Source organism: Sinohyriopsis cumingii, chromosome 1 (assembly GCF_028554795.1).
Source record: "Sinohyriopsis cumingii isolate HCF-2022 chromosome 1, ASM2855479v2, whole genome shotgun sequence".
Taxonomy (NCBI): domain Eukaryota; kingdom Metazoa; phylum Mollusca; class Bivalvia; order Unionida; family Unionidae; genus Sinohyriopsis; species Sinohyriopsis cumingii.
The window spans coordinates 103,810,253-103,825,343 of NC_142961.1; the positions used below are offsets into that span (position 1 = coordinate 103,810,253).

Genomic DNA, 15,091 nt, shown 5'->3' on the forward strand with positions numbered 1-15,091 from the left:
TTGATTTGTGTGATTACATTCGCAAATAAGTGCTAGCACATCAATAATTTTTTTTACATGAAAGAATAAGAAATAAGTGTATTGTTTTGAAGTCAAACACGTTATATCAATAGAGAATACACGAGTTTTCCTTTTCATTTTATATATATATATATATATATATATATATATATATATATATATATATATATATATCCCAACATTAAACATAGCATGGCATTTAAAGTGTTGTTATAAAGCAATTTGATATACCAGTACTATTGGTATATCAAATTGTGATCCGCCCATGGCGTAATAGTACGCATAAATAAACATTCTAGCGAACGTCTGCAGTTGATTCTAGACCAATGATGAATTTTCACACATTATTCATTAGTGACGTATAAAAATAGCGATAAAAAGTATTAATAATCATCGTTTTCTAAATGAATTTAATATGGTAAACATTTTCATCACAATCCTTTGATTTATGCTCCCCTTCTCCTCTCACGCATAACGGACAAACTACGCAGAAATGAGGAGTGAGAGAGAAAACGAATTCGGGTTGGATTTAAACCTTGAAATAGAAATTAGACCAAGTAACCTACAAGAATATGGTTCGTCGTAAAGATACTTGTGCACTTTCCTTGGTATTTATCTACAGTGTTACCAACGTCACAAAGTTGCAAACCACGTCGCCAGTATACAGTAAATTCATCGGTAACGCGATACACAGACTGTGATGTATTTAATGTTTTGTTTTTGTTGTTGTTTCTAAAACACATGTTCTAAAAATCGAATATTATTAATTAAATATGAAATTGTCCAATGAGAGAGAGAGAGAGAGAGAGAGAGAGAGTGAGTTTGGTTTATGGTCGGTGGTGCTGTTACTAAAGCAGACTAATAAGATAAGATACGATAAAAATTCTTTATTTCAGACTACAAAGTCCATACCTCTAAATTAAAATATAATTATAAAGTAAAAACATTGTAAACATAAAAGAACAGATATATCATGCATACAGACTAAATGACTTAGATCAATTGTAAATATATTAAAATATTTTAATTACCTCCTGTGGGTTCGTCATTTTGCTTAGCTTCTGTTCCACATTAATTTCCACGAGCCGGTTGGTGAATGGATTAGCGTTCATGTGAATGGCGTAGCTAATCAAGTGTTTGTAGAGCTCTTGTTGTTGTTGTTGTTGTGGGGTCTAACGCCATTTTTCAGCACACGATATGATATGCATGGCGGCTAGTATTAATGGTGGAGGAACACAGGAAAACCCCAGGAAGAACCACCTACCCACGAGAAGCTAATGGCGCTCTTTCTCACATACCCACGTTAGCCGAATCTAGACTCGAACCCACGCAGACAGAGGTGAGATGGCAGTGATCCGTAACGGAGAGCGCTTTAGACCACTCGGGGCCCCTTTTGTAGAGCTCTATTTTCATTGCTAAAAAAATCTTTCATGTTTAAATCATAAGTGTGTATTATATTGATTCATTCAATGTGAAGAAAAATAGATACTAAAAAAAGAAAACAATCATCTTATCAATATGCAAAGTTAATTGTAAATAGCCACAAAAGGCATAGAACTACATTTTGTGATTTGGTTCGGATTTGGAATTTTAACGTAGCTTTAACAATTTTTCAGTCATATCGCTACGATGTCCGCAGTGTGGCAGTTTATAGTGATGCTTAGCACTGGGGCATCATGCCGCATACGTGTAGCATGATGTCCCACCCAGTCACATTATCCTGACACCAGGCCGAACAGTCCTAACACTAACATCTTAATGCTGAGCACCAAGCGAGGCAGCTGTTAGTATAATTTTCGGTATAACTTGGCCGGGGATCGAACCCACGACCTCGCGCATCCGAGGCTGAAGCTCTAACCACTAGGCCACCGGAGCGGTCGAACTACATTTTGTAGCGGACACACTCGGGGATGTGAGGAGTTTATTCGCTAGGTCTATACACTGCTGCCTGTAGTAAATCTTATCTCCGCTCAAAGGGCAAGCCTCGTTTCCTTTTAAATGAAAAATGTATACATCTCGTGGTATAGTGGTATATCATCGATACAGCGTGTATATATATATATATATATATATATATATATATATATATATATATATATATATATATATATATATATATATATATGAACTTCGGCAAAAAGAAATACAATGTTTTTGTAAAGCACACACTCAATGAGCAGACGAAAACAGCCGTGAAATCTTCTCCATTCGATAATTAACTTGACTGTGGTATGTCTGATGCAGTAAACAGTCTACATATTGTTGTTTCCCAGGTAAATCTGGTCCGGAATGGAAAAAGAAATGGTTGGTTGGTTGGTTGGTGTACGAGTCCCATGCTCCATGAACACAGTATACAATATGTCACATACCGTTAATGAAAGGTCACTGAACGGGCTGAATATCACTCTTTGAGGCAGGCTGGAAGAAAGGTCTATCTATATTACGTATATATATATATATATATATATATATATATATATATATATATATATATATATATATATATATACTATGCGAATTAAAGACGTCAAAGACAAAGACACGCCTCTGTCTAAATTATAAGCCACCGTCTAAAATGCTCTCTCAGTCGCCTCATTATTTTCCTCCACAGCTGACATTTCAACGTAGTCTAACAGCGTTTCTTCTTGTAACGATGCAAGCGGCCGATTATTTTGATTTTCTACATGTGTATTCTTTTTTGAGAAACAGAAAAGACACATGCTATGAACCATTGACCTCTGTTCGTGGCGGCTGCTATGTCCATCGTATTTTATCGTGGCACATTTAGTGGTCGCGTTTCCTCTGTCAGGTTTAATTGAACATGGACATGTGTAAATAATGTTAGACTTTACAAAATGCAGGAACTTAAAGAATAATTCCTTACGAAAGAGGATGTATACCCAAGGGTCAAGAATCTGGTTGAAAGAGGCGAGTCGGATCATCATGAGATCTGTCTTAACATTCAACTGAGCAAAATACGCTTGGTTGATGATGATTCGGATCTGAAATTTGAAAAGAAAATGTTGGTATGCACTAATGCATCTTCTCACATGAAATGCAGCGGTTTATTGCTATAATGAATTCCCAAATATCACAGCCATTATGGCTCCTAAAAATCTGCATGTACCATGTATTGTTGTAACGAACACCGCGTTGTAGCGAATGATAAGTATGAACCTGGAATCATTTGCTAAAGTAAGGAGACTTTGCCTTTCTTGCAGGGTTCAATGTCACTTGAACTGCAGATACAATTCACAACGAGCGACGACCCTGATCTACCAGAAAGATATTAAGATTTTAATAATATAACGAGCACCACGTTGTAGCGAAAGATAAGTAGGGACCTAGAATAATATGATAAAGTAAGGAAGCTTTGCATTCGTCGTAGAGTTCAATGTCACTTGAACTGAAGATGAATTCAGAAATTGTGACGACCATGACCGACAAGAGGCAGATAAATATCTTCACTTTGTGTTTAATTATGCACACCTAGACTTTTTAACCTATAATTTTGTGGCAGGAACTTCAGACGCACAATCGAGAGGTCGTGGGTCAAGGCCACTCACTCTGTTGTTCTCTCAAACAAGGCGCTTTCTTTGTTTCAGTGGATCGAGTTGTAAATGTATGCCAGCAGATATTATGGGGTTAACCTTTAATGGACTGGCGTGCACGCTACGGGAAAGCAATGGACAATGGATCATTTCACGCAATGTATATAAGGACATTCTTCAATCAAACTAGCTACTGGTACGCAATGAGGCCTTGAATACTGGAAGTGAGAGTATTTGTTGAACTTACACGAGACACATAATCCTAGCTAGCTGTGTTTTTTTGCAAAGTCAAGCAGAGATTTGGGGTAGGGAAGTGGCTAGACAAGTTTCCCCAAAAAAGTATAGAAATGGTGGCTTATATAAATGATTTGCTTGGTTGGGATAGAAAGGTGCGACTTCAACTGCGTCGTATAGGCACGGACAATGATTACATAGTTGCTTATCATTTGTGCAGATAATGTTGTAAAAGACAATCGTATCGTACTTCAATGACCATCTTGCAATACGAGTGTAATAATGTGCATTACTCGTATCGCAGCAAAACGAGCCTTTACAAACATCTGCGCTCACAGTTGCATAATCTGTGGGAAAAAACATTTTGTTAAAACTCTGAAGTGGTTTTCTCGATTCATAGATTGTCTTAGTTGAATTACACGTGTTCTTAGACCTTGTCAAGCTACGATGCACTTTCCTTGTAAGATTACTTTCATAATGGCTGATGTTCGACTGGTTTTACCCGGATATTGACCACATTAATGACTGGTTTTACCTAGACATTGACCACATTAATGACTGGTTTTACCTAGACATTGACCACATGAATGACTGGTTTTACCTAGACATTTACCACATTAATGACTGGTTTTACCTGGACATTGATCACATTAATGACTGGTTTTACCTAGACACTGACCAGATTAATGACTGGTTTTACCTAGACATTGACCACATTAATGACTGGTTTTACCTGGACATTGACCACATTAATGACTGGTTTTATCTAGACACTGACCACATTAATGACTGGTTTTACCTGAACATTTACCACATTAATGACTGGTTTTACCTAGACATTGACCACATTAATGACTGGTTTTATCCAGACATTGATCACATTAATGACTGGTTTTACCTAGACATTTACCACATTAATGACTGGTTTTATCTAGACATTGATCACATTAATGACTGGTTTTACCTAGACATTTACCACATTAATGACTGGTTTTATCTAGACATTGATCACATTAATGACTGGTTTTACCTAGACATTGACCACATTAATGACTGGTTTTACCTGAACATTTACCACATTAATGACTGGTTTTACCTAGACATTGACCACATTAATGACTGGTTTTACCTGAACATTTACCACATTAATGACTGGTTTTACCTAGACATTGACCACATTAATGACTGGTTTTACCTGAACATTTACCACATTAATGACTGGTTTTACCTAGACATTGACCACATTAATAATCAACATGAAAGCATCAGAGTCAGTAAAATATTTTCAGGTTGCAAATGTACAATACGAAATGGTCAGAACTGTTAACTGATTGCTTTTGGGTCTTTTGGGGTTTATGTGTCTGTGCACAATGACAGAAATTAATAACGGATAACTTAAACATAGTTTTCATGGTCAAGTTTAGAGCTGATAACCTATTTGTGTTTTGACTTTATACTATAACAATACAGGGTCCCAAACTGCTTTATCCGATCAGCATTGAGGACAGAAAAATACAGATTACCAAACTGCCTGATCCGATCAGCTTTGAGATAAGAAAATACAGAGCACAAAACTACCTGATCCAGTCAGCTTTGAGATAAGAAAATACAGAGTACAAAACTACCTGATCCGATCAGCTTTGATATAAAAAAATATAGAGTACAAAACTACCTGATCCGATCAGCTTGATAAAAAATACAGAGTACAAAACAAACTGATCCGATCAGCTTTGAGATAAGAAAATACAGAGTATCGAACTGACTGATCAGATCAGATTTTGTGTGGATCAGAATACAAAGTACCTTACCTGATCCAATCGGCTTTAGAATTATTAAAACAGAAACTGAATAGTCTGATTCTAAGTAAAAACGCTCAGTCAAATACCAACAGTACAAAAGTCACAGAGACTTTCCGTTTTTTTTTTGTTGATATATCTTCATTTCATAGAACCAGTTATCGCATTGGAAAGCATTCTTTGTGGAGACATCATTTTTCATCGCATTACGGTTACTTCTAATATTAATACCGATATTAGTATGTTTGATCCCGCGAGCCGAAACGTATTATTCAGAAGAACATAACACATTATGCTCAAGAGATATACCATGCATTCTCTATTTTAAGCATCCTATTTGCAAATTAAAAGTATTCTGAAATCTCTCTAACTGATGTGGGAGTGGTAATATGGAATCAATCAAATTTGCCCCTTGAAACTTGAATTCAAATTTAAGCAAAGAGCAGTTTTGACTGCATTGATCTTGAACCAGAAAAGTAGCTGAGGAAAAATCAGATTGGAGTCTTACCATGAGAGGAGCCCAACACACTGAAAATACGAGGACGATTCCCAGGAGTAGAACCACCATGTGTAGCTCTGAGCTCTGGCTCTTCCTTGACAAGTTCATTGCACTAGCTGCACGCTGCATCTTCAATAACAGGTATATGACGTAGACATTGCAGAGTGCTGTGAAAGCGATGATGGAAAAGTTAAAGATGGCGTAGGTGTACACAAATATTTGATCATCGACATCTCGACTAACGAAGGAAATGAAACACCATGTATCTGGAAAGTGACGAATAACTTTACCGAAACCAAGCAAAGGGAGACACCCATTGAAAGCAGCCAGGAACCATATACATAAAATGATGTAAGGAGTTTTCCGGTATGATATATGCCGTTCGTAGAAAAATGGATAACGTATTGCCAGGAGTCTTTCAACAGCCATTATGCCTACTATGAGAACGGTGGCGTTTCCAGCAAACACCATCATGAAACAAAAATAAGAGCACAAGGCATCTCCACCTACCCACTGCCTCTTATTGGCGTAGACTATCAGTGTAACTGGCGATGTGGCACACGTTCCAAATAGATCTGTTACAGCTAGAGCGCCAACAAGAATGTAGAATACAGTATGACGATGTTCCTTTGAAGAACGAGCCAACACAAACAGAGCCAGGGTATTCCCAATGACACCACTTGCGAACATTAAGGCTGGTACGGTAAATGTAATCAGTGGATCCGGTACATGTTCTAGCTGCAGTTTTTGTTCTGTGTCGTTACCTTCGGTTTCGTTGGAAGGTTTGATGGTCGTTTGCAGGTATGAATAAACATCTGAGAACCTGTTTAATGGCGTACTGGGAATACCCGTATTCATTTGGTTTGACGTCACATCCTCTTCCATCTGAAAATAAATACAAGGTTGTTCCCTATAATATGAAGAAGAATTTTGTTCAGAAGAAATCCCTTTTCAAACTCTTTATGCATCTTATCATAAGGTAAACAATAAGCAAAGCTTTTTTAACTCCAGATCATACCAGTGTGCTTTTACATTGTTCAGTCCATATCTACTTATCCGGTCCGACATCTTCTCTGTATCATTCCGAACATCCGCATTTCTTCATGATGCTCTTAAGTTATAGTCTGGTACAGGTGTCCTGCATTACTCTTCTCTTCATTACAAGATCTTTGTAATGCAGCTAAGCAGGGAGGATACGGTTAAGATATCAGACCAGTCCAATAGATTCGATATTATGAAAGAGACTCGAAAGTAATCATAGTGATACTTCCAGAATTGTTACGTTTCTGGCGGACGAACTATGCCGCATAGATGTTGATTAATAAGTTATCTAAATATGATACGTGTTGAAAATAAAATTCGATGCGACGAAATTTAAATAATCTATTAAATTTCTACACTGTTAATTGTTAATCTTATTCATTAAACTATAATAAAATTATTTCGTCCAGCGACCTGAATAGTCAGGCCCTTTTATTTGTGGGGGTGGGGTGGGGTTAATACCGATATATGCAAGGAAACAGTATAATTTTAGCTTGATGTTGTTACTTGATGGATTACGAATACATGATAATGGCCCATTGTTTATAAATCTGAACCATAGGGATGATACTGGTAATGCTGTTTTTATTCATTATGTAGTTGTAATAGATTTATATTGATTATTATCCAGATAGCAAAAGAAAATTTGTCCGACCAGTTACGCGAGTTACAAGTGACACGCGATGATCTGTCGAGCAATATTTTTGAAAGGAAATGGACAGACATCTTTCAATTGTTATTTTATAGAAGACGGATTATTAGAACATTGATCCATAACAAAGATGATGTCAAGATTAAGCAGTTAATTTTTTTGTATGTTCCATAGGATTGGCTGAAGAGAATATTTTCTGTCAAATATGAATTATCAATTTCCGCGTGACATCAAATACGATTTTCTTTGGTTTAGTTTACAGGAAACGCATTACTCGAGAGTAAAATTATTTCACGTTAAATAAGTTCCCTAGCAACTATTATTAACAAAACAAAAAAAATGTAATAAAACATGTCATATCATTTTGAAAAAAAAAAGAGGCATCTATCCAGCTGATGGTTTGAAAAGGAAAAGAACAGTATGATACAGTTGTACTACCTGATAAGACTTGAATTTGTTGAGCTATAGTAACCTGCATTTTGGTGTTTCACTTCCGGCAAATGTGCAGGAGCCAAGTACCAAACTGGCTTGTTGTTAACTTTAGAAAAATTTGCAGATAATTTTTATGTTTCTCTTGTCTCCTAGAGTAGGCCATCCAGTTTCCAAATAAAGTGCACCGCTTCTAGCATACTAGAATTGCTTCTAGCTGTACTTTTTCAAGCTTTTCAGAATCGGATTCAGTACAGGAATACAATGTTCCGGAACCGGGCGAATGTACGTTTATTCGGGTCATATTTTAATAATATTTAGCTCAACTTTTTCAGTCATCCAATAGACTTAGATGAAGAATGAATTCGATATGGCTACTCCAAGAGACATTTAATGATAAAAATAATTCCCACATGTCGATCTGATGCAACAAATATACATGTCCATATAATGCAACAAATATATCGATATGATGCAACAAAAACAAATCTTTTCATCCGAAAAGTCAAGGCCTAATCTATATTCCAGTTCCTTGTTGGTGAAGAGGACTAATTCCGTTTTGGATGGATTAAAATTAACAAGGCAGGATTTTTCCCAATCTGATAATTTTTGAAGATTTGACATTTTTTGGATGAAAAGTAGACAAGACATTGTAATGAGGAATCATTTGCAAATAATCAGATATCTGAAACTATCAACTATATCATTTATTGTATGCAAGAATAAGTAAAAAGACCTAACTCTTATACTGAATTCTCCAAGGTTTGAGAAGTCATTTCCAACCACAATTTTCTGAGTCCTGTTTGCTAAGGAATTATCTATTCATGCTAAAAGATTTCCACTAATTCCATAACTTTTCAATTTAATTATTCATCCCATCTGCCACACTCACTCAAAGGCATTAGATCTATCACATAATATAAGACACTAAAGATTTCTTCGGTCAACTGCATCAAATCGATGACGTTCTAAGTATTCAATATGTCGACTTAAATTATGTTCACATGCGATAACTTGAAGGTAAAGCTTGTGTGTGAAAGGTTAAAATTGAGAAACGTAGTTGCGACATGCTTATTACCTACGGAGGCAGCGATGATTGTTCATAGATCGATGTGGAAAAAAGTCGATCGCCCAAATTTTGCTGGCACTTACACTTCAGTTCCAAATCAAACACTGAAGCCAAGAAAATTAAGGACAGCATAATCTTGTTTGGAATTAGCGTCACTTTCAGTATGGATGCAGGGCTTATTTCAGTATGAGCGTGATTGTATAAGACCTTTACATCGAGTGTTAAGTCTATAAATATGAATTTCGTGATTGCGCAGTTGCTGCAATGTCTTCGTTTCATAATGGAATGGTGAACAGGGAAAATAGCTGCCACTATGTTACCTTCTCATTAGATGAGTTTTAAATCAATGGAAGGAAAAAGAAAGAGACAAGTGTAGATCCAAATCACCTATTGCAACTAAAATGACGACACTGTTAAATTATGCAAATATGAGTAATAAGGTAACTGAATCAGGAACACTAAAATTCACGAATTTCAGAACTAGGGCGGATCAGTCCAATAACACAATTTACACGAATAACAGTAGTGTCTTAAACACGCACATGTTTTATGAAGTGAAGACAAAAACAAGATCTAATAGCTCCAGTGTCGTCTGGACGGCAAAGTCCACTACCACGGTCCGAGCTGTTGACATAATTTAGCTGTTACTAACAAAAGATGATTTTGCTAACTTGACCTTTACGCCAGCACCTTGCACAATAACATATTATTTACATGATTATCTATATTGGGCACTAGCATGTAAACAATTATTATCTACATACTTCAATTTAACGAATATATAATTAAATGCCGTGAACATGCCTATCATTCAAAGGGAGGAAAGCAGAACTACAATAGTACCCATGTTCTAGATAATGTGAAGGATCTTTTTCGATTCTATCAAATTATTTTCCAGCAAATCAGCTTTTTCTGTAGTAAATATTTAAAACTTAAAAAAAGCCCAACACAATTTATAAGCCAGATTCACACCTTAAGTTATAATCCGTTATTTTTTAATTAGAGATTACGTTGGTATTCTTGAGCAGTCTTTGGAAACCTCGAGTTCAGAATCTTTGAAATGGCTGCTGAAGTGCCACAACGTCTTGAGGAGTCACGATGTCTCGTTACTTACGTTTAGGATTCCGTTCAGAATGAAACAGGTTATCTTGCTCAGTCCGGTACAAGTCGGCCCTCTGCCACGGCACCAAATGACCCTAGACAGAAGTGTACGAATATTAAATAACGACGTCGTAAACTGTTCTCATTTAATTTGTGTTTTTCATGGCTGTAGAATATTTTACACTGTATAAGCACACTGGCAACAGTGAAGTATAAGGTACAATTTTAATGTTTAAAATTAAATTTCATCAAAGCGCAATAAAAGCTGCACTTTTCTGGCCAGAAAGTTACCAGTGATGCAAAGGTAACGATTTATTTTGTTTACAATGTTGTCCTCTTTAGAAACTATTTTCAAAGAGAACAAATCACATAAATTCATAACTCTTGCATCATTTTGTTGGGTAAATATTGTTATATACCTACAAAAGGAAAATAATTCAATCAACCGTTTATCTAATTTCATTCTTTAAACGAGTAGGAGGATATTTCAGATGAAAAAGGAAAGAAAGTAAATGAGAAGTTTACTTCGATTACAGTATTGATGACAGTAATGTCCTCCCCCACCCCGTGTTTCAAAATAGCCTCCCCGACCCCGTTTTTCAAAAATAGATGTTATGATACCCTGAATAAAGACACCATTTGTGAAAAAGAAATTATAGATATTATTAAAACCATTTCTGCCAATAAAGGCACAGTGCCAAATGGTGTAAGTTACAGAATGCTTTAAGGTGTCAGTATAAACTATAGGAATATAACTAACGTTTCTTTGTCATCCACCGTTCACGAAAAACAAATTTACAGATTAAGCTTGCAAGTACTCTCCCCATTCCAAGAAAAATGATTTACACGAGGTTTCCAATTATAAAACAATCGCTCTACATAGATTATTCATTCTCCTTATTGCGCTAACACATAATAAGTCATGAATAATGATTAAGTATGTGGATTCTCATCATCATGTTCGATTATTACTTTCATCGAATAACAAATGTCAAATATATAGCATTTTATAAATAGTATCATCTCGAATTGCCAATCTTCGAACACTAAAATACAAACCGAGCAGCTAATTCTATCATATATATATATATATATATATATATATATATATATATATATATATATATATATATATATATATATATATATGGGCAAACAAAGCTTTATTAAATTATCTTCAAGACTGTTCCGGTGGCCTAAGTGGTTAGAGCGTCGTCCACCTCGGATGCGAGAGGTCGCGGGTTCGAACTCCGGCCGAGTCATACCAAAGATTTATAAAAAAGTACTAATAACTGCCTCGCTATGAGCTAAATATTAGTGTTAAGACTGGTGGGCATGGTGTCGGGATAATGTCACTGGGTGGGACATCATGCTACATGTCTGCGGCATGATGCCCCAGTGCTAGAGATCACTATAAACTGTCACACTGCAGCCATCGTAGCGATATGACTGGAACATTGTTACAGCTATGCTAAATATCCTAATCACACACACACACACACACACACACACACACACACACACACTTGTTTCAAACTTTATCTTCAGTGGTTTACAAGTTTTACTCTAACAAAAATACAAGTCACAAATTATATTTTCCCCAGCAGTGACCTTGCCCTTCATGTGGAAGTCCTGACTATAGAATGCAACACACCGTAAAGTTATGATAAGGCAAAGTTCATTAAACCTGTCTTCACTGGTTTGACAATCCACAAGTCCCAGAATTACATTTAATGTTGCAGTGCCACTGACCTTGACGCAGGTAAGCCTGGACCTAAATATGGTACCTGGCATACTGTCTAGTCATGATATATACTTGGGCAACGTTTCATGAACATATCTCCAACCGTTACAAAGTTCTGGGCGTAACAAGCAAATGCGAACAAATTGACGGACTGACAAATGGACATACAGTGCTATAACATAAAACGCCTGACTTAAGACGGACATATAAAATGCAACAAGGTTTGTATGCTTTAACATGACACCAGAGTTACATGTACATCATGGTCAGTAGAAGAAAGAGTTCACATCGTTTCATCGATGTAAATAATGCTTTATTTAGTTCAAGACACTTTGCATGTGACCTTGACATTGAGGCTAGTGTAAACAATTCGTTAATACTACTTCTAACGACTTAGAGCTGCATCACGATTTCGAGATCACCGTGGTATCATTCCTTTCGAAACAATTTATTGGAGAGTGAATATATTTTCATAAATAGATAACAGTTCTTTAATGTGGATTGTTGAAGTTTTGAGATGAACCAGACATTACTCTGTAAGGAGCTGTTCCAGGTAAAACTTTTGTACTTTCTTACAGTTTCAATTTTAAATGGATTGTCTTTCGCAAGTGTTTTGTCTAGCTTCCAGTGCTACAGTGTATCCTATACGAGTCCTACTCGACTCTTATACGAGTGATCGCAGCATGGTATACACAACATTTGAAAGATATTCCATTGTGCAGCCTAGTTCTAAAGGATTATATTTAAATATTTCAAAGGCATAATGACAAAGTAGTGATCTACAAAAATGAGGATGATAGACATAAACATCGCCATAGAAAAAAGAAATCTATGTTCTTGACAACACATTTGGAGTTAATGCGTATTATGTGTTAAGTAATACAATATTCACTCTGAATCAAGTGTTTAAACACTCTGAATGGATTTTACATATTTCATATCAGTACGTGTAAAATTGCTCTCTCTTGACTCATATACATTATGAGCGTGTGTTGGGCTTTGAGCAACTTTCAAGAAGGTTTCCACTCACGTGTTGAAATCGAAAACGAAGCTCTTCGAAAACTTTTAAATTTTTCATCGTTGATAGTCGTGTTGAGAACTTTTATGCGTTATTAAAATTTTGGAGAACAAAATTAATTTTTGATTTATGGCGAGAGGGATATGTGCAAAGTGCTTTTTGTTATCATCTATTAGGCACGCATACAGAATCGAAACAGGAAAATATTATTTCCGGCACAGTTGATTCTCAGGACTCAGTAAACTATTTTTACTTGCTGATGTGGGCCCTAATATAGGTTTTACGTGTCGTCATGTTTCCTTGAGGCAAATGTTAGAATTGTTTACCGGTTTATCATGGAGCACGCAATCTATGTGTCACATGATAATATAATATCCTATTTGTACTGCACGTGTGATTAGTTTTTGTTTGGATTTTTTAAATACATTTTCCACAATTAACTGAATATACTTGAACACACACAGAGACGCACGCATCCACACACATAAAGACATCTGGAAAAAAATTACCACAAAAATTTCTTTTTAAAAGTTCTTTCCTTTTCGCATCGTATTATTTGACTGCGGGATCTCGTGCATATAAAAATGCAACGATCAATCTAATAAGGTTTTCGAATCTAAAAATAGTTAATGAGTCAATGCTTTTTTCTGAAAGTTTGAATATTACATAATACAGAGTGTTTCGTTGCTTTTATTGAGGCCCCGTTAACTCATTAACCCCAGGGAGCCGTGTTTAAGTGGCAGGAGGTAGTAGCCTACTGCCGAGTTCTGTAGCGTCAAGGTGATGTATAATACACTAAAGTGGGGGTATTATATAAAGGTAGACAGATGTAGCTCTACAATGATACCAAATAATCTGGATGTTCTAGTTGCGTTACAAAATACAGAATGAAAAACCTAATTTTTTGGACCCGTTCGTTTTTTCACCCTAAATTCGCCCGTGGTGGGAATCCGACTTTGTGTCCGGATTTTAGACTTTTTGGCCTCAAATCTAAGACAGACTGGTCTGAACTGCACACAGACAGGTGAATCTTAGCAAAAAGTAGGATAAGGTTGGCATTTGGAATAAAGAGTGGTCTCGATACGATAATGATGTGTCTGTTAAGCAAAAAGAAAAGAAAAGACAACAACAAAAAAAGAACTACAACTTTTACCCTTCCGCTCATGCGCTAGCGAAATAATCGATGAAAAACGATGTTTCTAACACAACTAGGCATTAGGCTAATGGGAAACCTCTAGGAAGTCGATGTATTAGGATGTGTTCGGAAATAGCCCCCAAAATGTGTTTCCTACATGCATTTCAGGCAAAAACGATGATTAATACAACTCTAACATTTTAATCAGATTACTGATTTCGCTCGATGCCCATTACACATAATGCCTGGTGACGATGCCCGTTTCATTCCCATATATATATATATATATATATATATATATATATATATATATATATATATATATATATATATATATATATATAAAGAGTCCAAGGAAATTCAGATTCGACACGAAGCAAAGGAGATGTAATAGCTCTGATCCTGAATTTTGTTTCAATATTCATCCACCATGCATCTACTGCATGCGAATTACATTAAAGATCAAGAAAGTAAAACTGTTTATACTCATATATTTATAAACTGTATAGCCAACAAGAGATGAATTTAACATTTGTGGGTACTAAGAAATTTAATTTATCTATTGATTTTATCACACGATGGTACCAAGTTTATTAATGTTACGAAAATGGTTGTTTGAAGATATTACTATACTGTAAGGAGTGCATATTGATTTTATGATATATATTTTATATTACTCCTTCCCCCTGTTTCTGAACAACTCGTTTAAAGAATGAAATCAGACGAAATGTTGATTGAATTTTCATTTTGCAGGTACAGAACAATATTTATTCAACAAATTATGCCAAATTTATGAATTTG

General features: G+C 35.8%; 1 protein-coding gene across 6 annotated transcripts in view; it reads right to left on the bottom strand.

Annotated features, from left to right (window-relative positions):
* Nucleotides 1–893: 893 nt before the first annotated feature.
* LOC149807480 (prostaglandin E2 receptor EP3 subtype-like) overlaps nucleotides 894–15,091 on the bottom strand; it is a 73,311-nt gene continuing 59,113 nt past the window's right edge. For 3 of the 6 annotated variants that reach the window (XM_089967025.1, XM_089967016.1, XM_089967035.1), the window contains exons 2-4: nucleotides 10,407–10,488; nucleotides 6,111–6,986; nucleotides 894–3,023 (exon numbers count right to left, since the gene is read on the bottom strand). In XM_089967025.1, the coding sequence (XP_089823151.1) occupies nucleotides 2,592–3,023; nucleotides 6,111–6,986 (1,308 nt within the window). In that variant the 5' untranslated portion in view covers nucleotides 10,407–10,488 and the 3' untranslated portion in view covers nucleotides 894–2,591. The remainder of the gene's footprint in view (nucleotides 3,024–6,110; nucleotides 6,987–10,406; nucleotides 10,489–15,091) is intronic. The other 3 variants (XM_089967061.1, XM_089967045.1, XM_089967053.1) reach the window with 1 other exon arrangement.